At 41.8% G+C, this 25,979-nt stretch overlaps 1 protein-coding gene across 1 annotated transcript in view; it reads right to left on the reverse strand.

The window, feature by feature from the left end:
* The window catches only part of sdc3 (syndecan 3), a 49,394-nt gene that overhangs the window by 4,751 nt on the left and 18,664 nt on the right, over positions 1 to 25,979 (reverse strand). Inside the window, exons 2-4 of the mRNA XM_008421842.1 lie at positions 9,526 to 9,619; positions 4,454 to 5,232; positions 1,509 to 1,683 (exon numbers count right to left, since the gene is read on the reverse strand). Of these exons, the coding sequence (XP_008420064.1) occupies positions 1,509 to 1,683; positions 4,454 to 5,232; positions 9,526 to 9,619 (1,048 nt within the window). The remainder of the gene's footprint in view (positions 1 to 1,508; positions 1,684 to 4,453; positions 5,233 to 9,525; positions 9,620 to 25,979) is intronic.

Consider the following 25,979-nt stretch of genomic DNA (forward strand, 5'->3'; position numbering starts at 1 on the left):
CAGTTTAAATAAACTCTACCAGTGAGGAGAAGCGGTCAGCTATCAAAATTACACCGCAAGCTTCTCGGTAGCAACAGAAAGGTTGTGGTTAAAGTGGAGCTTGCTAAGGGCCAAGTATTAACGTGGGTGTATGTATACATCTGAACCCTGCTTAGATGGCCGAGCTCCTATGTATTTGCTCAGTTGAAACTAACATCAACAGGTCAAAGGTCACTGCCTGTCCCACGCACTAGATATTCAACGAATGAGAATCGATGCTCTCGGCCCTGAGGAACGAACATCCTGTGTCTGTTCGCCACATAAACACCATTATTATCTTATTATGGAAAAAAATACCTGAAGGCCCTTTTATTAATAAAAACATTCCAATAGAGCTTCGCTTAGATTGTTCTCCGTAGTTTCCTTGCCGTGTTTGTTTCTATCCGTCTCTTTTCAGTAATTTCATTCGTTTGTGTTAGTTGAATCATTTTGCTGTGATGTTTTATTCCTTGAAGCACTTTGTGATTCTTATCTGTAAAAAGTGTTATATAAATTAACTTTTTGTGTCATAGAAATTCTGAATTGTGCACAGAGTTCTTTTTAAAAGCAGGAGTACGTATGAGATGTTCTGACCAGATGGAAAATAATTCAACTCTAACTTTGCTGTTGATGTTAAAACCAAGGCCATTTTAATTAAATATTTATCTTACAAATATAGAGACATTTATCCGTTTCTGGAGTGAAACATTTTGTGGTTTTTAATCCAAACTTTGGCTAAAGCTGAACATGAGACCACTGCAACCACTAATTTATCCACTGAGCTTCCAAGCTGTAATAGCGGCGCCTTATTTTAAACGGCAACAAGGAACCAGCCTGGGTTTCATTAGTTGGAGCAATAAGTTTCAGCGGTGCCACCGAACCGTGTCAGGAACAAGTCCGAACAAGATGGACATGCCCAGATAAAGCAGCATCAATTTCTCTTTCACTACAGAAAAGGCAGAAAACTAATCATAAACACAGCTCTACGTCTAGCGCACAGTCTAATCTAAAATCTGTTGCCTCCTGCTCTTTACCAACGACCAGGAAATCAGCAAAAACCACCGCCAGCAGTCCACCAATCAGAAGAGCTGAAGGAGAGACAGAGAGCCGGTCAGGTCAGGCAAGATGGCTGCTCTCTCATTTTCTACAGCAGCTCTTTTGGGGGTAAGAAGAAGTACAAAAAAAAAAAAAAGAAAAAAAAGGGGGGACGCTTGGAAAGAAATTGGATTTGCCCAAAGGAAAAAGAAGGTGAAAAAACAGTGGGGGGGATGAAAAAAGGTCGCCGAACCCAACGGGAAGATTTCTTGTTCTCGGTGGATAAAATGGGGCTAAGCAGCATGGTGATAAATCTGATCTATGTGAAAGTTGTGGTAATGCTAGTTCATCTTAGCAGCCACTCCCCCCGAAAAGAAGCAGAAAAAAAAGAATCCAGGAGGCAACGTGGTAATGTTTTCTGCTCTTCTAAAACAGGTGATTTATCTCTTACTCACCTATTAGGACCTCTTTCCTCTCCAGGATGTTCTTCTGTGGCAGCTGGGCAGCAGAGCTGCCACTGTCCACCGTGTTCCCGCTGAAGTCGGGCATTAAGTCGAGATTATTCCTGCCCTCCTTTCTGATCTCCGAGTCTCCAGTCGGGCCTGCGGCGCCCACCTCGTTGTTTCCCTCCTAAGTCAAAAACAGAGAAGGAAAACCTCAACAGGACATTTTGATGCAATTAAATTCGTTCCGCAGAGTCGCCGCCCGGATAACCGATCGGCAGCGAGTCCAGAGAGAGTTTTTCCATGACACATGCTGGCATTTGCAAACAAACAGTCTCTGTGTGTCTTGAACAGGAGGAAAAGTTTCTTGTCGTCAAACAAATGCACGCACACTTCATGAAACGTGGCAGCTTAAATGCGACGCGGAGAAACCGTCAAGTACGAATGCGCGGTGCCGCTGGAAACGAACAGATTGAATCGGAGGAACGGCGGGGCTCTGCATGCAGGCAGAAGGTCAGATCTTTGCACGGAGTGAACTACAGAAACACAGATCAAAACCGCTTTGAATCAGTCGCTTGTTCTTAAACTTTATCTAATGATGTTCACTGGGAAATGGCTCAATAAGAGCCAGAGATAAGGGCTATTTGATCACTGTCAAAACCAATGAAGAGATCTCATTAACAGATATTGGCTGTTTACCCAAAGCCTGATCTGGATAAATTATCTTCTGACACTTATAAATGAGCCACATGTTCATCTATCACTACAACCATTAGAACTGCGGAGCTTTTTGTCAATCAAAAACTCACACACTCCTACTGCTGTGTGCATTCCTAGCGACTACATGGTTGCACACAGAGCCTTGCAGAAATATTGTTTCTTTTTTACATTTGGCTATGTTATAGCCTACAAACTCCAGTGTATTACTTATTTTAGATGGTAGAGTAACACAGAGAAGAACATCATTTTGCAGTAGGAGAAGTAAAAACACTGTCTTTTACATGAACATTGGTGAAACATTTGAGTCAGATTTGATATGGGGAGTCTGTGAGCATCTCTTTTCAGGTTCTACCACAGTGTGGACTTTGATTGGGCCAAAGGATTGGCCAGTCAGAGTCACAGTACACAGTGTTTTCAGATGCATATTTTATTACAAAAGTTCAATTCCAAGAAAAACTACACGCTAATCTGTTGGTTACACAAACACATTGCCAGCGTACTTTTTGCTCCACTGCAGGCGAATCTTTAACGTCTCTATTGACAGAATTAAGAAACTTGTTGTCAAAGATGGGAAAATGTGACAGCAATTACTCTCTTCTCGATTGAAAAAGCGTCATTAGCCCATTTCTTCATAGCTACCTCACATGTAGCTGAAAGAAAAAATCTGGGTGTCACCAAGAAGAAGTTTTTATGATGTTCAAAAGTGCCATCACCATCTTCTCCAGGGGATTATACGACTGACAGGATGATGTCGCCACCAGTGCAGAGCTTAGCCAACATTAGCATCAGGTGGGAGTGAGTGCATATAGACACGGTGAGACATCTACAAAATTATATATTACACTACAAATCATACTTCAACTACAGAATCTGAAAAGAAATGCAAACATGTTGAGGTTGCAGCACGCAGTTAATGTAACTGTTGATCATGACTCAGCTTTGAGGTAATAAACAGCCAGAGGAACAGCTTGAATTTAACCAGGGATAAACTTTGCTTCATGGTTTGGTTAGATTTGGGAAACAGTTATTGTGGAGTAAGATTAACGGTGGAACAATTAAATAACGTACATCTTGAAATGGTCTGAAACGTCTGCGTTTCTGTATGGATTTAGCGGTTTTTCCGTTTCATTTCCACAATCAGGTTTGCTCGTTAGTCGTTTCATTTTGCCCTTTATTTGCTCCGCAAAGTTCAGCTGTTGGTTGTCAGATTTCCGCTCCGATCCTGCCATTGTCAGCTGACTTATTAAGTCACTTTAACCTTCTGCCGGCCGCTTGCCGAAATATCTGCGTTCGGCTTCTGTTTCTCTGCATTTTGAGACTTTTGTTGCCATTTATCAGTGATCAGAAATGTTCCTCCAGCGTGGCTGACTCCCAGGAGAGCGAAGAGAACGATAAGGGTTGGTAATCACTGAAACCAGCAGCCTGACGGCCCCGACTGACACTTGGGTAATTTGAACGTCCTTAGCCTGGAGTTGCGGTTGCATTTTCCGCCTTCGTAATCCTCCCACCCAGCTCATCAAGCCGCACCAATGCAACCACTGTTGAGCTCTCATTACATTAGAGGCACCGATTAACAGATCCAGAAGTTGTAAAGTGAACCCACAGCGGCCGGATGCACGAGCAGGAAGGTGAAAAGCAGCATAATTTAGGGGAGAACGGATGTTTGACTGCATGCTTTAACTCTGCACCATAAAGCTGAGTTTTGGAGCATATTAAAAACTAGCCAATAAAATACAATGTCTAAATCCTACGAAAGTTTATCAGCTTCTAAGTAGAACATTAAGTGATAGTTAAAGTCTAACAATAAATATGTTTTCTTACAACATTTTGATAAGAATATAACTGAAGATGTTACATTGGGACTGTTACTCACCAGTGATAGCAGCCACACAATTATAGGTTATTAAATAGCTACCACTTGTAGTTATTCAAGTAAAATAACTGGAAAATTAAATTTTTCTCCTTCAAACTGGCAGTAATGTCTGTTCAGTGTAAACTCCAAGTAGAGTCTATACTGAACTTAAAATATACATATATTTGTAAAATATAAATCTGTACAGATGAGTCCTTTTCTTTACACATTTATGAACCACTTTATGTTGGATCCAAAACACATGAAATGCAAATATAGCGAAAATTAGTGGCTGTAATCTGACAAAACGTAAAAGTTGAAAATTTTTTGGTAGCGCGACTGCAATCCAGATGATTCCAATTGAATAATCCAAACTTTTACCCACCTGTGTGGTTGCGGGCAGCTGTGGGCGGGTCGTTCTCTCCGTCAGTACGCCCTGGGTGGTCCTCGACGCCGGGACCCGGGGCCTGAAGGTGACTCTGGTCTTGGCGGTGGTCGCAGCTGTGGTGGTGGGTGCGGCCGTCGTGGGCTCGGGCGTGGTCTCCGCCGTGGTGGGTGTGTCGTAATCGTAATCTGGGGTGGTTTCCATGTCGGGGGAAAACGGGGTGGGCTCCGGCGACAGGTACACGTCCTCGTCTTCGTCCGGGCCGAACAGGTCGTCCGAGCCAGCAGAGGGCGCTGCGCTCTCCACGGCGCTAGTCGCCAGGCCGGTGGTGGACGCGGGGAAGATGGCGGGCGAGCGGGGGGCGGCGGTGGTCTGAGCCGCCCGGATTCTCTCCAGCTCCCTCTGCCTCTCCAGCTCCCGCTCTCTCTGTCTCTCCCTCTCTCTCTCCCGCTCCCTCTCCCTCTCCCGCTCTCTCTCCCTCTCCTTCTCCCTTTCCATCTCTCTGATCCGCTCTCTTTCTCTTTCCCTTGCCATCTGTCTCTCTCTCTCCAGCTCCCTGTCTTTTTCCCTCTCCTTCTCCATCTCCACGTAGATGCCGCTCTCGCCGTCGGCCTCGGTGGGGAACACGGTGGAGACGACGTCCTCTGGGCTGGGGCTGGGCTCGGCCGCAGGTGAGGCTGAGGGGGCGGGGCTTGTTGCCTGGGTAGTGGAGAAGAGGATGGGCTCCTCCGTGGTGAAGGTCACACCAGACGTCGTCGGCCTCACGCCGATGTCCGAGGCTAGACGAGGAGAAAAGAGGAAGTAAGAGAATTAGTGACAGACATGCAAATGAAACAAACCACTTCCTCTACTCAGGAGGGAAGCAGCTGGATGTAAATTTGAAATATAACCTCAGAAATCAAATATTCCTGTCACTTAAAGTTTAAAAACATTTTGTTTGCCTCGTCCTTTACAAACACACATCTTTTATTCTCACTTCTTGTCTGAAACATAGTGACTTGGGAACTATGGATGTAAAAACTCAGAAAATGACATGGTGACGCTGGTAAATGTCAAAATAAAAGCATCAATAAGAAATTTCAATTAGTTTAGGGAGGTTTTTTTCTTTTTTTCTTTTGAAAAACAATTTTGTTGTACTTTGTGAACATTTCCAGACATAATGTGATGATTTACAGGATATTTTCTCAAGATTATCCCATTTATTTGATAAGGGAGGAATGTGTTATGCAAGTAACTCAGTTTCTGGTAGCACACCATCAACGTCTTTGAGATAACGAGTTTGGAGGATCTGTGCTTTGTTGCGTCTTGTCTGCAGACGAGACACAACGTTCTGCTTCAATCAAAACAAAACCCGACAGAGAAGGGGAAAAACTCATCTCCAACGTCAGATCTTCGTAGGAGAGAAGACCACTGCTGCTGACCAAACAAAACACAAAGATTCACTTTTGCCAAAATACAACATCCTTGATTATCCCCGGGACTTTTACAGAAATATTCAGTTGACTAAAGACAAAAAAAGTTCAACTTTTAGGAAGGCGTGATTCCTGTTTCATCTGGTTAGGGACACAGAAAGTTAAACTTTAAATAGCTCAAAAACAAATAAAACAAATGATTTCGAGACGTCTTGTCAAAGGCCAAAGTCCACACAAAGATCATTTATATTTAAACGTTGTCCAAATGTGACTGAATAAATAACATTTTACAAAACAAAGTGTGCCAAAATTGCTCCATAGGGTTGGATAAGATGGATTACCTCAAAAGCTTGATGGAAGTTGTTGCATTTACTTCATTTATAAAAGGGTCAGATTAGTTTATATCATCTCTTTCTCTTAATAAAACAATCGTTTGGGAACTTTTTCGATTTCTCCATGCTATATTTGTCTGGTATTAAAGATTACTTCAAAATCTGAACCAGGTCAGTGTAGCAGGAAAGGAAAAACCACAACAAAAATCTGTAAGGGCGTAAATAGTTTTTTCAAACATTCCTTGAATAGATGTGTAAAGATTGAGACATATAAGGTCATGCTTCACTTAGTAGTTTCCATAACAAGCATTTATTTGAAAGATTTTTATTCAATTTGCAGATAACTGTAAACGCTGCTGGGTTTGCATCTCACATTGAACACAATTTCGATAAAAATGACAATGAAATTTACCACAGGTTTCGAGTGCAAGCAAGCTTTAAAAAAAAAAAGATCGAATCAACAGCAGCGCCTAGTATATCTCCGACATTGCATACGGTTTCAGTTCCCGAGTCACACCGCCTTCTCATATCCCCCACAAAATCTACATACAAGAGCACTTTTTTATTTTTTGAAAATAAACAGCAACCAGAGGGGCAAAACATCCAAGAGGGGGGAGAGGGGATACTTTTTATAGGCACGCTTTTATCAACAGAAGTGCGTTTGCCTTTCTGCTTTCGGTCGTTTAAAACGTCGCTGCACTTAATGACACGAGAACTACAGGGAGGCGTTTGTGTTGTCGAATCACTTAAGAGTAAAATGATGACTTTGACACAGCAATCGCAGCCCCAGTGTCATCGTTTTCCTCCCCATTATTTAGCTGCCTGTCAGGAGCAAGTGAACAGAGTGCAAACTGGATCGACTACAGTAAGTTCAGCCGGGGTAAAAAAAAAAAAAAGCTGCAGAGAAACAAATTGAAATCACCAAACTTTCTTTTTGTCGTCCTGAGCAGAAACTAAAAAAAGGATGAGGTTTTGTTGCTGAAAATATTTGTTTTTGGTCAGCTGGTGCGGACGGAGAGCTCTAAAGAGAGTTACCGCGGTGTATGCCGCTTATATACATAAAGTGCATTTTCAGAAGGAGAGGAGATGAGCACAGCTGTGGCTCATAATACCATTACTCCGCCTTTCATTCGGTTATAGAAGTGAAGCTCCTTGGGTTGAAAGAGAAGCAAATTGAATTTGCAGACACAAAGACACGAAGGCTGTCAGAGGAGCTGCAGAGGATATCGGAAAACGGACTCCGACAATGCGTCTTATGTTTAATGTATCAGAAGCCACAAAATACCTCCACTGAAGCAGCAGAAGCAGACATTAAACGCGCTTCTGTCTGTTAAAAGCGAACCCTGTTCTTTGGAAAGGTTCAACTCTATATCACGGTTTTAGATAAAGCAATTTGCCGGGCTGCTGTTTCAACCGCGGGGGGTTGCCTCTGCCATTCTCCACTGCCCCGAATTGTAATTTATTTCACGCTCACCCGCCAGCGCAGTGCCTTAACTGAGGGCGGCCCTCAATGAGTCACAGTCGATAGGAAGAAGAAGCTTCGAAGGCCAGATCAGAAAATTGGGCTGAGTTACACCGACGTGATTTAAGTTAAGCAGGTAATTCCCCAAACACGCCAGCTAGCAGCGCTGGGGACGGCGCGCACTGGCAGATAGTTGCATGTGATTGTCTAATCTGTGTGGACTGTAATCTGATTAGAGCAAAGAAGATCTCTGGGAATCGACCCCGGGTCAGTGGTTGTTTTGAGTTTTTTTTTTTTGTTTTTGTTTTTCCCCACCCCCTGCATCCTAACCCAGTTGATGAGACAAACATCTGGGAAAGAACTTCACTTTTTTTTTCCACGTTAGGATCAAAAACTTCAGCGCGTTTCGTCGGGAAGGGTGCGGTGCATTTGTATTCAGCCCCCCTGAGTCGATATCTTGTAGAAGCAGCTTGTACTGTAGCTACAACTGCAGGTCTTTCTGGGTATGTCTCACCCAGCTTTGCACATCTAAAGACTGTCATTTCTCTCTATTCTTCTTTTCAAAACAGGTCAAACTCAGGCCTACTGGAAAGAGAGCGTCTGACTATCCAAAGATTCTGTGAATGAGTTTTGATTTTTATTACAACTCTGCAGGTTTAGTGTTTTTGTCTTGCTGGGAAGTGAACCTATAACCCAATCTGAAGTCTTTTGTAGCCTTTAAAAGATTTTCTTAAGAAAAGCATCCTCGGCGCATGATGCTGCTACCATTGTGGCATGATTGGGATTGTTAGGTTTAGTTTGCTAAATTCAGTTTTGTTCTAATCTGACCAAAACATTATTCCATGTTTCCTACATCAACAGTCTCCAATTATCGATTCAAAGAACGCTATTGGTCCATCAGTCTTTTACTTCCAGGCTGCAGAGGAAGAGTAAATGATCTCTCCACTCCATTTTGGACTGACCAACACTCTTTTTGAAAATCCTCCTAATGACATCTTCGTTTGCATCTTTGCCAAAGCGCAGAAACTATTTGTATCTCTAGCAGATTTGGGTTTAAAATGTTCTTTTAATTTGACCAACATGGTTCGTTGGACTATGTTGGAGTGACCCAGCGAGAGTCCCGTCTTAAATTTGACATGTAATCTGAGGAGAGAGCCAGATTACATGTCGAGCCTCCTTGCCTTGAGATTGGCAAGGAGGCTTTCCAATCTCAAAAGAGTTTTTAAGCTCGACACCAACAATAAATGTTCAGTTTACCAGTGGGAACGTGGAAACAAAACTGCTCGGCTCCTATAAGAAGAGTCTGAGTTTTACGTTTGTTGTTTTCTAACTTAACTTTTCAATAAAAATCTTAGGAACAGCTATTTTTATTTTAGATCAACACTTCTTTTGTGTAGTTTTATGATCTTTCTTATTTAGGATCAGACACAAATATTCGCAAATATTTGCAGCTGGTTGCACAGAACCCCGACCCCTCCGCTGGTCTGTCAAGTTTTTTTTTTGTTTTTTTTCCCCCCTCTACATAAAGCATGGCTGGACTTTACTTACTAATTAGGCGACTTCCAAAGCCAATCGAGCCTCTTTAATCTTCACAATTATGCGCTACTTTGTGCTGATTTTATCACATAAAATCTCCATAAATACACAGCATTTGAATGTGAAACAGTTCAAGAGGAATGAATGCATGTACATGAGGAGGCCTGTGTGTGTGGACCAGTTAGGGTTGGTGGGGGGGCGTGTGGGCTGGAGGCTTCGGGGGTCAGCAGATTGAAACGAAGCAGCTGTCGGGGTTTGAAAGAGCCAGGGCGCGAGTGCGTAACCCGTCACTCGCAACAACAACACCAACACAGACACAGACACACTTACAGCCAGAGCCGGAGCCCGAGTAGAGGTCCTCGTCATCGTAAAAGTCATCTCTCGTCGAGCCTTCGTCATCGGCGGGTTGAGACCACTTCTGCGCCTGTTGGAGGGACAGAGAGAGAGGGAGGTGCAAAAGGCAAAGATTAGAGCTGTTCGTCACGGAGGGCCGAGCCGCTCGTCGGTTCACTCGAAAGAGGAACCACTCTGGCAGATTGCGTCCACACACACACACACACAGACATGCGTGCAGCTGTCTGAGAGGAGGTGCGGGCTGCATTATGCTGGACGGGGCAACATCTGTCAGTCTGTGGCTCTCTGGAGGAGCATAGTTAATGAGTTGATCTAAAGCTGGGATTCTGGCAGGGAAACATCAAAGCTTTTTCTGGGGGGGAGAGAAAGGGAAGGGAAGGAGGGCAGTGGGGGGGTTTAGTTAGTCTCTGCTTGTAAGTAATGCTCAGACTGCAAAGCACCAAAGGACAGGACTGCAATTAACTTCTGAGGTTGGCAATTTTTCAATATACATTTAAAGGGGGGATGTTTTGAATTAATTTCTTTTAGAGGGTAAAATATTAAGAGAATGTAGGATTTGTTTTCTGTCAAATTGCCATATTGAACATTTCCATTTCTGAACTGCGCATTATCAGAATGCACACAAAGTCGCCAGAGAAATCTGGCTCGAAGCTACTGGTACTTTTAGCATAATGTTCAAATTCATTTTTAAAAATTGTTTACAGAAAGGATATTTTATGGGAATAACCCTGTATTTTAGTCTGGAAATGCATTGGATCAATTTCCCCCCCTTTTTTTAATTTTAAACTCCTTTTCATACCAACACAACACCGTTTTGTTCTAATCTAAGCTTCTTTCACTCAAACAAACAAACTTTTCTATTCTCATTTACCAAATAACTGCATATATGTTTGTTACAGGTCATCTCACACAAACAATTTAATTGATTTTAAATTTCATCGACTTGGTCAAGATGAGAGATTATGACACCTAATTAAAGTAAAGAGAAAAAAAACTCTAAGTGACCTGCTCGTATTGCCTAGCCAACTTAATCCTAATCCTACATTTTCTGAGGAGGAATGAAAAGCTCCCTACAAGCAAAACATAAAAAATAAATAAATAAACAAAATTGTGTATTTTGGGCATGCAGAGATGAAATAATGGTGTGTGAATGTGGCTGAGTTTGTTGGGGCTGATCTAATGGGGCTAATTTCCAATGGGATAAAAAAAGGTCAGTGTTGAACATATTTTTCTGGGCTAAATAAAAAAAGGACTGGCTGACCTGAAATATGCATAAAAAAGATTTGTGAGGGTGTTTGGAGGGGAAAATGGCTGTGCTTGCAGTAAATCCCCTTAAAATAGGGAACAGCAGCAACAAGACCAAGGTATGAGACATATTTTCTTGCTACACAGATAATCAATAAGTTAATCAACCAACTAATTGAACAAGATGAGAGTCTTTAGCGCCTTCACAATAGATACAAAACAGGGACTGTTCAGCACTAAAAGTGTCCGAAACGAGGCTGTTTAATGATAAAAGATTATTTATTGCTAAAATAACTGGATTATTTTTAGCAACAAATTTTAAAGGCAATCTGTCAAAAGGAGAATAAGACCAACAGAAAAATGTACATTTCATATCAATTTATCGAGCCGGCAAACTAAAAACCAACAGATGTTTTTACTTCATAAGCTGGAAAACATGACATATTTGCTTTGTCGATGGTAGAAAAAAAAAACTGCTGTACACTGGAGATTACATTCAGTCCGAATCATTTCACCGAATCCCCTGCACCTCCTACCCCTCCACCTTAATCCAGGTTTGTTTGTCGGACCCGATGGGTCACGCAGGGGGTAATCGAGGATCGCTCAGCTAGCCGGATCTCTAAAGCGAACGATCTCGTATTTCCAAACACTGCGAGGTCGATCCTCTCCCTCCCTCCCTCCATCCTCATTCATCTCCCTCTCTTTCTCATGACCTTAATCCCAGATCCGTGCGATATTTAACACACCCTTCAGCGCTCAGAGGCTTTTTTCATCACAGCGGGTCAACTGATTCCGCCGCCGCAATGCGTGCACTTTGTCACAACACGCGCCGCGGTGCAAAAGAGAAACCTCGCATGGCAGGAAAACGTAGCGGTCCCCGTCGAGACGGCTTTATCGCGGTTGTTTTCGGCGTCGAAAAGATCGTCATTAGCAGACTTGTATCGGTATGCAGGACGGCGTTTGCCGTCAAATCGCTCTGAACTGCAGCTTTCGAGCACTTGAACTCTGCCGAAGCACCTCCACGCTTCTGTTATACCCAAAAGCTTAAAAGAAAAAAAAAAAGGTTTCTATACATTTTTCTTCGAACACGGAAAACAGTGCGATTATAATTACAAAAGAGTTAAACTCATGCATCTTCTTATTTATTATCCCCGTGAACGTGTTCTTGTAGTGCTGAGTTTGCAGAGAGGAGCTTTATGGAAATGAGGATTGTCCCGGCTTTCAAACTTTCCAAATCAAAACTTTTAAATTAACTTTGAACAAGGAAAACGCCTGTGTTTTTCATCCATACTGTAAAGGTTGGTAGATTAACTGTGAATGTGTTTTATTTTCTACCTCAAATGTATTCAGAATAATGTCAGGGAGCTAAATTTCTCATGGAAGACCAACACTGTCTGGAATCTGCAGCACAAAGGAAAAAGAAAGTACACCCTTTCTGCCGCTTCCCTCGGATTCAAGCCAGATGCTGATAATGAAACAAAATTGATCATCAGAAAGTGTGAGCGCCTCTTTAGATGCTGGAGTGCGTTTCATTTGAAGTAGAAACAACGTCCTTTGGCAGGCAAATCTAAACTGTGGAACACAACGCCAGAGAGGCCATGATGTAGTCTGGCAAGCCCAGATTTACAACAGTGTGTCTGGAAAATAGACCTGACAATAAGCAAAAATAAGCTTTTCTGCAAAACCGAATGAATCGGAACAAAGCTGGAGACTGTATTCAAAGTGATGCTGCAAATAAAAATCCTACCGAAAACAACGACTTCAAGCCATTTCTGCTAAAGGTACTTTTTTTTTCTACAAGCTGTTGAATTATAGGGTTCGCTTACTGTAGTTACTCCCAAATTTTAAAACCTCTTGGACTTCAGGTTAGGTTTTGGACACTTATAAGGATCCTCTATGACTTCACTTTCAGATATAGCTAATATGTAAAACCTTTAAACACGGTGCAACTTATCAAAGTCATTTAAATAAAGAGGAAATCTAATGGTTACCAGATAATGGCTCCAACAGCCCTTTAAGTACTTTATTTTATCGCAAAGCGTTAAAAAACACTACAACTTGTTCCGATGTCAGACTCCAAGCCTCGTTCACCAATTTAATTCATGACCAAACTTCATTAGTAAGAAAAAGATGCATACAGAGAGGGTTTCTCCCAGTGTTTTATAAGCCTGGCGGGCCACCAGGCTTTACTTGTGGCTCTTCCAGGCTAAGCACTGCTTATTTACTTAAGTATTTTTCTTAAATGTTTGCATTTTTTAACACGTTATTGTTGGTATTCAGGTGTTAATCTTCCAATTTTTCTGTAGGACATAATTATCACGTGATATTTTCAAATTTCCTGTCAACTTTGAAAATTTTTAACTGAAAAACCAAGGCTGGCCCGCGGATGAATGACTGCCCTCGTGCCCAACCACCAGGCTTAGCAAGTTTTCATGGGGGAAGCCTTGTGCAGTCCAAATGTATTTTGAAACTTGAATTAATCAGCTTTTTCAGTTCAATAGTGATCCAAACAGTCCATCAGAGGGATTTCATTTCTGCCTTTGTTTTCTCTGAACGTTCCAGTTTAAATGCACAAATTATCGCCTACCTGGCTCCTAAAAAAATAAGAAAAAAAATGTACTTAAAGCTCCTAAATTGTAATCCACAAAATAAAGCATAACATCAAAAATAAAAAGCCATGCCCATTTTACATAAGAAGTCCGTGGTTAGAAAGGAGCTATTCTGTTTGAAGAATGCAGCTGAACAAGCGATCAGCCTCACCACCGTTTTTTTCCTTTCATCTTTGAATGCATTATCCTCAGCTTGCCTCCAAATCTTGGCTGATTCACACTTTAAACACAGGAGGAACTGTGCTGGCAGTGGGAAGTTCTGCGTTGCGGTCGCACTGACGTCCGTTCCTCGCTTGTTTTTTGGTCTCTGTGTGCTCCGAAATCAAATGAGACGACTGTAATGAATTCCCAAAATGTCCGGCAGGAAACCACGAGCTGTGTGACATGGTGCAGAAGCGGGACTTAACACGGCATTGTGTGAAATTTTGGTGTGAAATATGCTGTTGAATTAGATAAGACACGTGAAACAAAGTCTTATGAAAATGTTTTTACAAATCTGAAAACTGTGAGTCCACGCGAGTTGATACCCTCCAGATTCTCCTTTTTCTGTACTTACAGCTTCACATGAATATGTTTAGTTTTACATTAGAGCTGCATAATATATGGAGTGTAACACAGCATAAGATATAATGAGTATGATCACTTTTGTTTCCTGCTACTGCAATCTGGAAATGCTCATCCAAGATCTATCTCAGTAAACATTAAGTGGTGCATTGCTCCAGGACTGAAAAAGACAAATCTGAAGTCTCAGTTTTTGCTGCAGGTATTGGGGGAAAAAAAAAAGAGAGAAAAAAAGCCTATAAATCTGACCATAGCAAACTTATCTCCTCAGCAATCTTAAGCCCATCCCGAGGCCCCACAGAGCTGTTTTCTCTAGCCTGCGTGATACTAATTGCACCAATACACACATACACACACACACTCACACAAGCTCCTCCCCGGCTCCAGACACAGGAAACTCGATGCCCTTAAAAGCCAATAAAAGCATAATGGAATCTGGAAACCCGAGTATCTCAGTCCATCACATCGCAGCGTGAGGTAAAGATGAGACGCTATATGTACCTCATGAAAATGAAATTGACTTGGAGTTGTTTGGCACGCGGACAGAGCATGAAGGCTGAGAGTGAGTTTGCGTGCCTGTGAGTGTTTGTGTGTGGCAATCCGCTGATGTCAGACCCCGAAAAAGTGCAGAAAAACGGTGAAAAGACGTCTCGGTGCGAGCGAGCAAGGCGCGGGAGAGAGTGCGCTCGCGCGTGAGCGCCGTATTCCAAGGTTTTACAATGAAGACCGTTGCTATGGGCAACCTTTGCCTTTCACAGAAATTCCCCATCTTCCCGTGAGAAGCTAGCAGACGCACACAAGCGGAGCAGCAGACACACACACTCTCACACATATATATAGGAGTATTAACCACACAAGAAAAAAGGTGTTATGCAACATCAAATAAACAACCTAAAAAGAAAAACAACACCATAGCTGCGCTTTAACCCCCCCCACTTTCTGCCCGCTCCTGCCCCCCAGGCCTCACTTCGCCTTCTCCTTGGATCTGCAGACTCCGTGCCAGCGTATCTCTGTCCTCGCCTCGTTTTCCTTTCATCTTAAACTCCGTTTCTTATCTCAAGGGTAACCCACTAAATTCAGCGTGACTCCAAAAAAAAACACGCGCACGGTTAAATAAACACACCCCGCCCACAAAGTGGCTCCGCAGCTCAACCCTGGGGGCCCCATTTAATGCTCAAGTCCCCTCTAGGGCCGACTGCAGCTATAGCTAGAGTTTACTGCGTCTATGTTTATCTCAACAGTTAATAGTAAATTATAATCACAGTCTGTGCATGGACATGTTTAATTTATGCGTCAGTATGTGTGAACTCATGGCATGGTGGGCAGGCGTGCGTCACTGTATGTAATTACAGTGTGTGTGTGTGTATGCCTGCATGGGAGTAATCACAGGTTTTGCTCGTCATATATTTACAATCAGATGTGAAATTCAGGGGCTCCAGCTCAGCATATCCCCCTCTTCCTAGGCCTGCAGAGGCTGCCAGATTCAGCCTGGGCCCTCAAAGCTAACTGACCGCAACAAGACTCGACGAGCTCCTTATAACCCAGGGCCAAAATCATCCCAATGTTGCCCTCGATTTTCCCTCTGCTACTGCGTTTTCTTCCCCACTGGTTATAAAAGGAGACTGTAAGATGACAACCGTATTCAGCTGGATTTGGGGGAGTGGATGGATGCAATCCCGCTTTTTTTTGGCGTCGTTTGAGGCAGCGCCACTGTAAGGCGTGCGGTGCCAGCTGGAGTCGGTTTTAATACAATCTGGGGATCTTGGAATTTCTAATTATGTTTATATTTTTTCCGTAAAGAGAGAGAAGCTGTCTGGTCGGGGCTCATTTTGCTCATCTTGTGGCACTGAGGTGATCATCTTGTGATTCTGCTGAGGTGTTGCAAAAGCTCATTTTTCTTTCATAGCGGTCTTCAGCTCATCCGAATTGTTGACTCTGATTTCTCTAATCTTCCTCTTAACGGTTAAGGTCAGGACCATTTCCTGGCCTGTCAAGAACAATGACACCAAAGTCAATAAAACAGACACTTTCGGAAGACTGTCCCAAGTGGAAAATCCAGGAAGAATCTCCATAAAGCTTGTCCTGAATGTCCAGACAACTCATTGTTCCGACTTCGACTTGAATGAACCAACAACAACGGACGACATGACTCACTAAATCATCACAGGCTGCGGAAACTTTACGCCAGACCTCAAAACAATGAGCAACAGTCCAGCTGTACCGTCGACTAGGTAGCATCTGGTTCGTACTTGCCGTCTGTTGTTCAGACCAGCTGTAAACGTTCCATTCATGCAGAGTGAACGGTGCCGGGCCAAACAGAGTAACAAGGCGGAATCTATGCACGATTTAATAAACACACAGAGGGGAGATTTATTGGAGAACATTACTTACGCTTCTAATAATGCATAAAAGTAACACATGCAACATCAACCTGTGTGGTTAGAGTTGCTTATTACTAATGCACGTCCACTAGAGATTCGTCTTCTGATGCCGAGTGTTAAAGCTGATTTCAGCTGCAGCAACATCCACAGTTTAAAATGGGAACTGCTGTGGATGAAATGGACCTAAAGTAAGCCTGTCACAATGAGCAATAAATCAATTGATCGCATGGTAAACTAAAACGAGTGCAATGTTTTCAATTCGCATGCTTGTTTGTGTAGTTTGTTTAATCTCTAAATGGCTGCTTCCCTTTATTTTTTATTGAAAAGTCAGCATTTTGTCAAATGCTGCAAACATTTGACTCAATAGAAAGTTTTTGGTTTTTACAAAGTCATATGTTGTAGTTTTGGCTGTTTTCCTTGACTTTGATTAATATGGTTTGATTAATATGTTTTGAAGGGTGACTTAATACGTTTCATTTCTTTTTAGCTTTTTTGGTTTATTTTGAAAATTTAAAATATCTTTCCAGTTTCAGTGTTAAATATTCTTTGGAAATGAAAGCTTATTGAACTTTGAGGGGATCCATTTGCTTCATCACTTCAAGGTTGTGGTTATTCTGGTTGCTTTTAAACCATTTTTTTAACCACACTTTTTCCTTCCATCCAACTTTCCTTTAATATGATTGGATATGGCACTCTATAAAACAGACAGCTTCTTCAACAATGACCTTTTATGGCTTTTCAGTCTTTCTCATGATGTCAACATGACATTTCATTTAATCGTTTAAAATTATGAATCAAGTTTACGATCAAATTATTTTTATGTTTATAGCTTACAGCTTATGAAAGTCAAAACTAACCACAATATTTCAAATGTATCACATTTAAAAAGTGAAGAGTTTCACTCTTTGGATAAAATTTCTGAGCTTAATTCACTTTTGTTTTTTTCTAATTTTCCCAATTTGAGATGCTCCTGTTTGTCCTCCAGAGGAACGCTGCAACATTTGCAGTGACTCGGCTGGAAACATGATCTGAAGCTGACATCAGGCACTTCACTGCAAAATTGATTCGACAGATAGTGTTTGTCAGCTTGTTTTACAGCTGCAGAGGCTGGATTACATACCTGGGCTGACATTTCTGCATTTTCACACATTATTATTATTCACAGGGCCCAATCTGTTCCACAACTAAAGAATCAAAGGAGGGGGGAAATAGAGACAGAGAGAGAGATCAAGGTGTGTTTTGTCTGTGGAAAACAATAAGGGTGTCTGTGCCGCACAACTATTTCTGTGATATCAGGAAGTGAGATAAGAATAGGCGGCAGAGCTACAGTATTTATATGCATTCAGAGACACACAAACACTGAAATCCTTGTGCTGGTAAAGGAGCAGCTGGCAGATCAGCATGACCCAAAAATGATTTCTTTGCTTTGTATTTCTGCTCGGTCTGCCTAACTTCGGCTCAGATCTCCAGGCCACAGCCGCTCAGAAAGGTAGCTTCAGCGCGATCGACTTCAGATGCAAACCTCCGTAACCCGAGAGGCCAGATTGTAATCTGACAAAAAAGAAAAAAAAAAAAAACGCAGCCGATTCTGCTCCTACATTGGAGAAATAATCACCAAATGTGGTTTTTAATATGCGAGATTGCACCGGAATGAGTTTTCCTGACTGCCACGGCACGTTTGAGCTTTCAAGCTGTGAAGAATAATTTAAACACTCCCTCTCCTCTCCGCCACCATCTGTGACTCCTCTATCTATCCCTCTATTTACTGCAGCCACAGCAGTAAAAGGAAACAAGCGAGACAAAGACAGTGAAAGACACCGAGGTCACGTCCATTCATCACCCTCCCTCCCCTACAGAAAACAGACAAATATCAGTCTGGACCAGGATGAAATTCTCACGGTGCAATAAGTGAGAAACATTAACCCAGTTTCACTGTATTTGCAAGAGTGTTTTTTTTTCTTTTCTAAAAAGTTGTGGACGTGCTCCATATTTGGTTTGTGCCTTCTTTCATTCAGCTGACTGGCAGTGTGCAGCAACAAGTGTGAGGTGGGGCTATTAGAACTCTGTCACTTTTTCAGTAACAAAATCTTTAACCATAATAATAATAATAATGTGATTTAAGGTCCAAAACTTGTTAACACTCGGCTGTGCAGTAGCAGCAGCTGTGTCCAGTTCATGATTGGTCTGAATTAATCTCTTAAATTTTTGCTCAACTTTGTCAGTTTCTACAAGCTAATGTTGTGAAAATTCAACTGTTTGTTTGGTTTATGAACCGCACCATGAGGCGAGGCAGAAAAAATAAAATCCTGAAGATTATTATAACCCAAGATTCCACGAATCTGTCGTTTACAGCTCCAGGCACCGATATTAAATATCCGTCATCACCAACTCTAGACCCTTTCCTCAGATTTACAGCAAAGTTTTTCATCCTAGTTGATTTGTAGAAAAACATGCGCTTGCATTGAAGCTACTGGAATGAAACGTTTGTTCCCCCCAATCAAAGCCCATCTATATTTATATTTGTACTGAATATACTTATATATTCAGTATAAATATAAATGTCTAATGTGTCAGAACTGCAGGTGGCCACCACCAGGCGCTCGTGTTGACTGTGCCGCTTCTTGTGCGTTTTTGACTTGTGTGGCATAAAGGCTTAGATTTGCAAAGTGGACTAACAGGAGGCACAAGTTTGTGAGCGAGTCAGTTTCCAAAATAAATAACCGCAGAAGCAAAGAGGCTCCCAGATGGCGCAGAAGTCACAAAGAATGGTTTTGTTGCGACAGTTTAAAAACCGAGACGTTAAACTGTTGCATCAAATGAAACCAAAAGTTGCAGATTTCCTTTCCGAGAGCTGAGGAGAAATAAAAGTCACAATGTGATATAATGAATATATATGTTTATCTCACTGCCCGGAGATTTATGGAGCCCAAAGCATGTAGATTTATTTCTCCAAGTTGAATTTATGACAACCATTTGGGACTGGACCCTCCGATTCAGATTTGACTTCACACTGGTCAACATCAGTGTCTGATCTCAATAATGCGTTTCTGGAAATATGATTTAATATCCCCATCAAGACAAACTTTGTGAACAGGTAAAGAGTTAAACCAGGTCCAAATTAAACCCTATTCATTAAAGATAGGAAGCCATTTCTGATCATTTATGTGTAAAAGTAAGCATATAAATACAATTTAGTGTATCTTAATCTTTTGCAAAACGCAGCATAGATTTTATTTTTTCCCGACCAACCAAGGCCAAGAAAACGTGAGCAGTTTCAGTTTTTAACTGGCATTTGTTTCATTTCTTGTAAAGATAAAACTATGCAGCATTTCAGAAGAAGAAGAAAAAAAACAGAAAACTTAATAAAATTCTAATTAAAATTTAATGTTCATAGTTACAGAAGGTGGAATCACAGGACCTTTTGGCTTTTGTGTGTAATCCAATAGGCCGATGACACAGCTTTATTACTACAAGATACCCCAAATTCCCTTCCCATTCAGCCACTTTCTCCCAGCTAATATTTCCCAGTATGTGTGTAAAAATTAATAATTTACGTCCGCCTATTGAGAGTCTGTGTCGAGCTTGTTCAGGTCGTCTCTAGAGCCTCCTGTGAGCAGAGCCGATCCGTATTACTGCTGCCCATAAAAGTATTCTGCGTCCTTGCGAACGTCCTGTCTGAAGGCCGGCGCTGAATGTCAAACTTTTTCCACAGACGCAGCTGACAGATCTGCTTAAAACAATAATTATCATGCGGCTGAGCGTTCAGAAAAGAGAAGAAGGGGGGGGGGTGTAGAATGATGCTTGGGGGGGCATATTTCGAGCATCTCAGCAGCTTAATTCGCTGTAGGGGGAGAGAACAGGCTCTGTAAAGCAGCTGCTGATTCACAGCCGTCTCTGTGGCTGCTTCTCTCCAGAGCGGTCTGAGCCACGCTGATAAGAGACACGGAGTTTGCCCATCTCTTTACCTGGAAACACTTGAACTCTTTGGCACAAGCTCCTCCGCAGCCACTCGAACGCTTACAGGAAGCCATGCAGCCCATTTACTGTTTGTCTCGTTCCACGCCCATCTTTCTTTCCAGAGTGGATCCCTGACCCTGTCAGCAACGACCTCTAATCTCCCTCCATCTCCTCTGGTTTTTTTTTTTTTTTCCTCCTGCTTCGCGTCTCTCTCTAACCAGCTGGGCAGGCGGCCAAGCTGGGCGCTAACACGGTACGGTAGGACAAGATGCGAGGGAGATATAGAGGCCGGGCGGCGTGTTTATGTGGGGGGGAAGGTTACCAGGTGATGGCCTGGTTAAGACAGCTGCCACCTTGAGCAGAGATTAGCACAGAAAGCCTCTGCACAGTCATGCTGCTCGCGTTTTCTGGCACCGCACAACACATACGCACAGGTGGATGGATGTGCAGGATGCCGATGACGTCACCATTAAAACGGCAAACACCTGCACACTCACAACCACAAGGATCAAACGGATCACGTCTCCATCTTTGATAGTGGTTTTTAACATGATTCATCATCGTTTGCTTATTTGTGAATGATATTCATCCATTATTTCTGTTTTCCTAAGAGTTGGAAGAAAGAAAAAATATGATTACAGGTTAGTTGAAAAGACTATTGTGCTTCCAAGGGGCTCGACTTTCTCATAATCTTTTAATGGGCAGATGGCACGACAAAGCAACCCAAGTTCAAAGAGAAACTTCGAAAGACCTTCAAAAAGGGAAACATCGATTAAGAAAAATCAAGTTCCCGGAAAGCAAATTGTTAAAGCAGAAGCAACTGTGAAATAAAGGTCTTTTTAGAGCCACATCTACAATTAAAACATTTAAAAACTCTAGAGCTGACGAACAAGGGCGACTGAGGACTGAGATTTATATTATCACGCAAACATTTAGAAGAATGACAATGTAGACAAACTGAATTTTGTTGAGTTTTTATAAAGTTCTGACCTGTCGATGTAGATTTCTTTTCAAAAAAGCAAACCAGTATTTAAAATATTTTCCCAGCTCATTACCAATTCTTACTAATGGCAGATGTGACAGTGTTCTGTGTGAAAGAGAGAAGTCATTTTTACATCTTTACAAGTATTTTAAAACCAAGATAAAATTATTAGAGACTTAATTTTAAGAATCCCTAAGCATCTTGTATTAATCAATGGTGTTAGCATGATTAGCTTCAATAAAACATAAATTATGTATTCCCTTAATTTGTTCAACTCTCAAAGATTGCCAACTTTTACTAATCAAGCATATTTCATCACAAATAAAGGTTGAACGTTTAAAGATCAACTTTGCTGCATTTCATCCAGCCTTCCTGTTATCTGCTGGAAGCCTAACCCTCTCTGAATGAAGCTCAGACACGTGTCAATTTGTTGCAGAAAATAAAGTTTTCTTTGAAATAACTTCTCACATCTCTCTACATCACGTGTAACCAGCTAACATTGAGTAATGTTTCTGAAGTAAGAACTTCCACACTGAAGGTTGTTGTTGATGCAACTTGGAAGGTCGGAAGGACGTTGGGTGGGTTCACAAATTAAATTTTTCTGCTCATGTCAGGCTACATTGTCCAGTCAAATCCTGAGACGTCTCCATGGTTTTTAGAGGATTTGATTTCCAAGAATGATTTAGTGGCACATTTCAAAGCCAAGAAATGTCAGCAAAGTAAAGAAAAGAATGAAATTCATCTAAAAAAAAAAAAAAAAAGCTGTAAATATGCTTTAGAGGCATCAGGGTGTGAAAAAGAAATCCCATATTTGTTCTCCACAGATTTTCGTCTCTGGGAATAAACTGAGCAAAGCGGTTTCAGATTTAAAAAGAAACGACTTTATATTGAGAGACGCTTCGCGTTATTAGCAGCAGCAGGAGAGGGGGGGGGGGGGGGGGGGGGGGGGGGGGGGTAGGTTGAGGGAAGTCATTTCTCCTCGATTCCCACCGAGTTATTTTATACTCGTTAGTGATTTTAAAGATGAGATGCCTTGGGTTCAATCAGCTTACATGAGTGACTCTTTAAAATAAATTCAAAACCATTAACCTTGTTTTTTTTTTGTTTTTAATTTTTTTTAAATAACGCGACTCTTGTTACTCGACTCTAGACGGATCCTCGTTACCGATTTGCTGCATGCTTGCGTGGGAAGTGGGGGGGAACGTCTGCCAAACATATCTCTGATCTTCTCCTACATGTTTGTCTAACTTTTTCACACACGAGTGCACGCTGTGAACCAACGAGCGAAAAAACCCTAAACATGTTCATGTGCAACAGCCAGGAAATGGAGTGAAACACTTTCTCCTCCCACCATTTTCAGTCCCGGTCAGATTTCTGATATTTCAACAGCGGCTAAACCAAAACCTAGACACACACACGCGAAACAAACAGTGGGAGGATGGCATTACATGGGCTTTGGTTTGTTATTCCAGCTTGATTAGGGCCTAAATGTGTCTCAGCTCCAAACCACAGCTGAATATCATCCAAGCTCTAATATTATCCTTCTAATATTATCTCTCTGCTCCTAGTTATAAAGGACAAAGACGACGCAAGTGATGAATGCCCTCGTGAAAAGGCATGCGTCTGCTAAGCATGGCAGCCTATACGATGGTACAGCGAGTGGCTCAGTCACACGGAGCAGGTGTAGAGCGGAGGAACATCCTTCATGCACAATCTGACTCCATTTTCGTTTATATTAACAGTATTTATCTCACACATTCGCTCCAAAGCAAATCAGTTCATTTGTAGCGATGCAAGCTGTACATCTGTTCAGGGAAGCGCTTTTTTTTTTTATTGTTGGCTTGACACTTAATTCCAATTAGGTAAATTACTGAATTGATTTTACAGGAGTAGAAAACGTAGAGCTCACTTCATATCCTAATTTAAAAATCAAAAGCGTCCATTTGTGCATGTATCATCTTTCCATTTCGTAATTTTCAGTCATTTCCACACAGGCGTCAGATTTTCTGCATAAAGAACAAGAGATGCACAGGAAATGAGGCGTGCAAGTAATCCAGAGTTGCGTAACTTTATCTCATTGATATCAGCCTCCCCGTTTGATGCTCTCCCTAGCAGAGCTGATAAGAATAATAAAAAAAGAAATAAAAAAGACGGTTTTATGTGGAAGCATTTGTCATACCAATGCTGTCTGCCTGTGTGTTCGTCAACATGAGTGCACACGTTACGAGGCAAATTCTAAGAAGAGAGGTGGGTTCGAAAAGAAAAATGGAGGCAACAACAGACGGATGCATCTGTCGGCTCGTGAAAGCTTTGAGGTTTATCCTGCCATAAATAAATAAAGTAAACATAAGCCTAATTTCCATTCAGGAAAGTATTGATGATTAGGACGCTTTCCAGAAGAAGTTAATGTTGTTGATTAGTGGGGGGTTTGGAAAAAGCACCGATCCATATTAAAGCAAAATTTTATCATGTTTTTATAATAAAATGAAAGTATTGTCATGCGGTCCTTTGCAAAAGTTTTCCAACTAGACGTTAATCAGTAAATATGTGCAAGTTTCTGCTTAAATCAGATGAGAACAGCAGTACAGTGAATTTAACGTCCCTGGACACACACCAAGGTTTCCAACAGTGAATTATAAGCCTGGAGGGCCACCAGGCTTTACTTGCCTCCCCACCAGGCTAAGCATGGTTTGTTTAAATTAAATAGGGTTTTTAACACACCAGTGACAGTAAAGACGGATTAAGCAAGGGTGTGTGCATTAATTGTGGGGTCCCTGCACATGCCTGTTGCCCTCACATGCCATTATTTTCAAGTTATTATGATGCCTGCTGGCGCACCTTTGAATTTTTGCAACTTTTAACATTTCTCAACACAAATCACGGTGGGCTGCTGTAGCGCCTCTACTACCGGGGTTAGCAGGTTTTCTGGGGGCATGGAGGGACACTGCACACCCTCTCTAAGTTGAAGTGGTGGTGGCTGCATCATGCTGTGGGGAGGATTTTGTTCAGCAAAGTCAGGGAAGCTGGCCAGAGTTTATGGAGGTAAATGTAGGGCAATCCTACAAATCAAACAACCTTAAACATGGAGCCGGAGCTACTATAGGCTGGGTTTCACACTGTCTCTAATCCCCACCATGTCACAATTATCACTTGGGCCAATACAAAAACTCCATTATGATACATTAAAGCTTGTAGTTATGACAAAATATTAAAGTTCTCCTGGGGTGTGAACAGTATTGCCACACACCTCAACGTTTGTTGGTTTGGCTGAGCTATTGACAGACGAAGCAGTTGCGCTTCCTATGTGCGTTTAACGAGGTTTAAGAAAAACAAGAAACGGCGCGTGTCATATCCTGCATTTGTTGGTCTATGAATAGAATCAGGTGGGAAGAGCTTGACTCGGTCCACCTGACCCGTAACATTTGAGACAAAGCAGGCAGCCGACTCGGACACTTGTCGCTTTATCGGCGAAGGTCCCATGACCGAGCGGAGACGCGTCAGGAGGCCGGAGGCGCCGTGTCAGACTGGACCTGTGAGACTGTCACTCAGGGTGAGGAAGGGCGATGCGCCGTCAGGCAGCGAGGTAAAGAGATGATTATCGATGTGGAGCACCCAGCTGTTATAGTAATCTGACAATCAAGAGGGATTAAACACACAAATCCAAAGCACATAACCCCTTACTGCTGGGGATACCTCGAGGAAAATGTTCTGAAACTACTCTTCGCCGTTTTCTTGCATTTTGCTTTCAAAAGGACAGACGGTATTCTGGAGAGTCAAGTCATTTCCATTCATGCATTCATTTTTTTTTTTTTTTTTCCCCCAAGGACGCTCTCTTGTCGACTGGCAACCAAAAGCGATCCCAGGCCATAAGACATATACAACAGCTGAAACACTGACTTCCTTTCCTAAAAACCCAGATGTTTAGAGTTCCATTTGAGATGTAATCAATTACGAATTTAACGACGGCACTTGACTTAATGTAATGTTTTGATTGTTGATTCAATGTTGCATGACTTTGTGTTTTTGTGTTTGTTATGATGTAAAAGCACTTTGAAATGCCTTGCTGCTGAAATGTGCTGTACAAATAAAATTTGATTTGATTTATAGTTCATCCTGCAAGTTCTGGATGTCATGTAAGCAACAGACTAAAGGGAAACAGTTTGTCAAAACATATCTACAACTGTTTAATGCTGCAAGAAAGCGAGAGAAAGCAAGACTTTTAGCAGATAACAAGAAGGCTGAACGCGGTACAGCAGAGTTGCTTTGTTTGATTCCCTCTTCAGTTTTCATGGAATCAAAAACCATTTGGACATTTAAAAGGCAAAGTAAGCATCCGCATCGTCTGGAGAACACACAGAAACTGCTGCTTTAGTAAAGATAGTCGCTCTAAACGCTAATATAAGATGCTACAGAGAGTTTAGCATGTGAACCTGGAAAGGTCTTTAAAACAGTGAAACAACATCACTGCTGCTATAAATATTCAAGAAACTTTATTGTCATGCCAGCTCATATTTACATGTTTATGATATGACATTTGGACTCAGATTCCAGTTTAAGAAGTCTAATAAATAAGTAAATAAATACATATAAAATAGCTAAAAAGTTAAATGAAGCTGAAATTAGCTGTGCTAAATGCTAAATACATGTGTGAAACCAATAAAATGAAAAATTGCAGTTTGGTGGTTTCAATTTAAA

Source organism: Poecilia reticulata, linkage group LG11 (genome assembly GCF_000633615.1).
Source record: "Poecilia reticulata strain Guanapo linkage group LG11, Guppy_female_1.0+MT, whole genome shotgun sequence".
NCBI classification, from domain to species: Eukaryota; Metazoa; Chordata; class Actinopteri; order Cyprinodontiformes; family Poeciliidae; genus Poecilia; species Poecilia reticulata.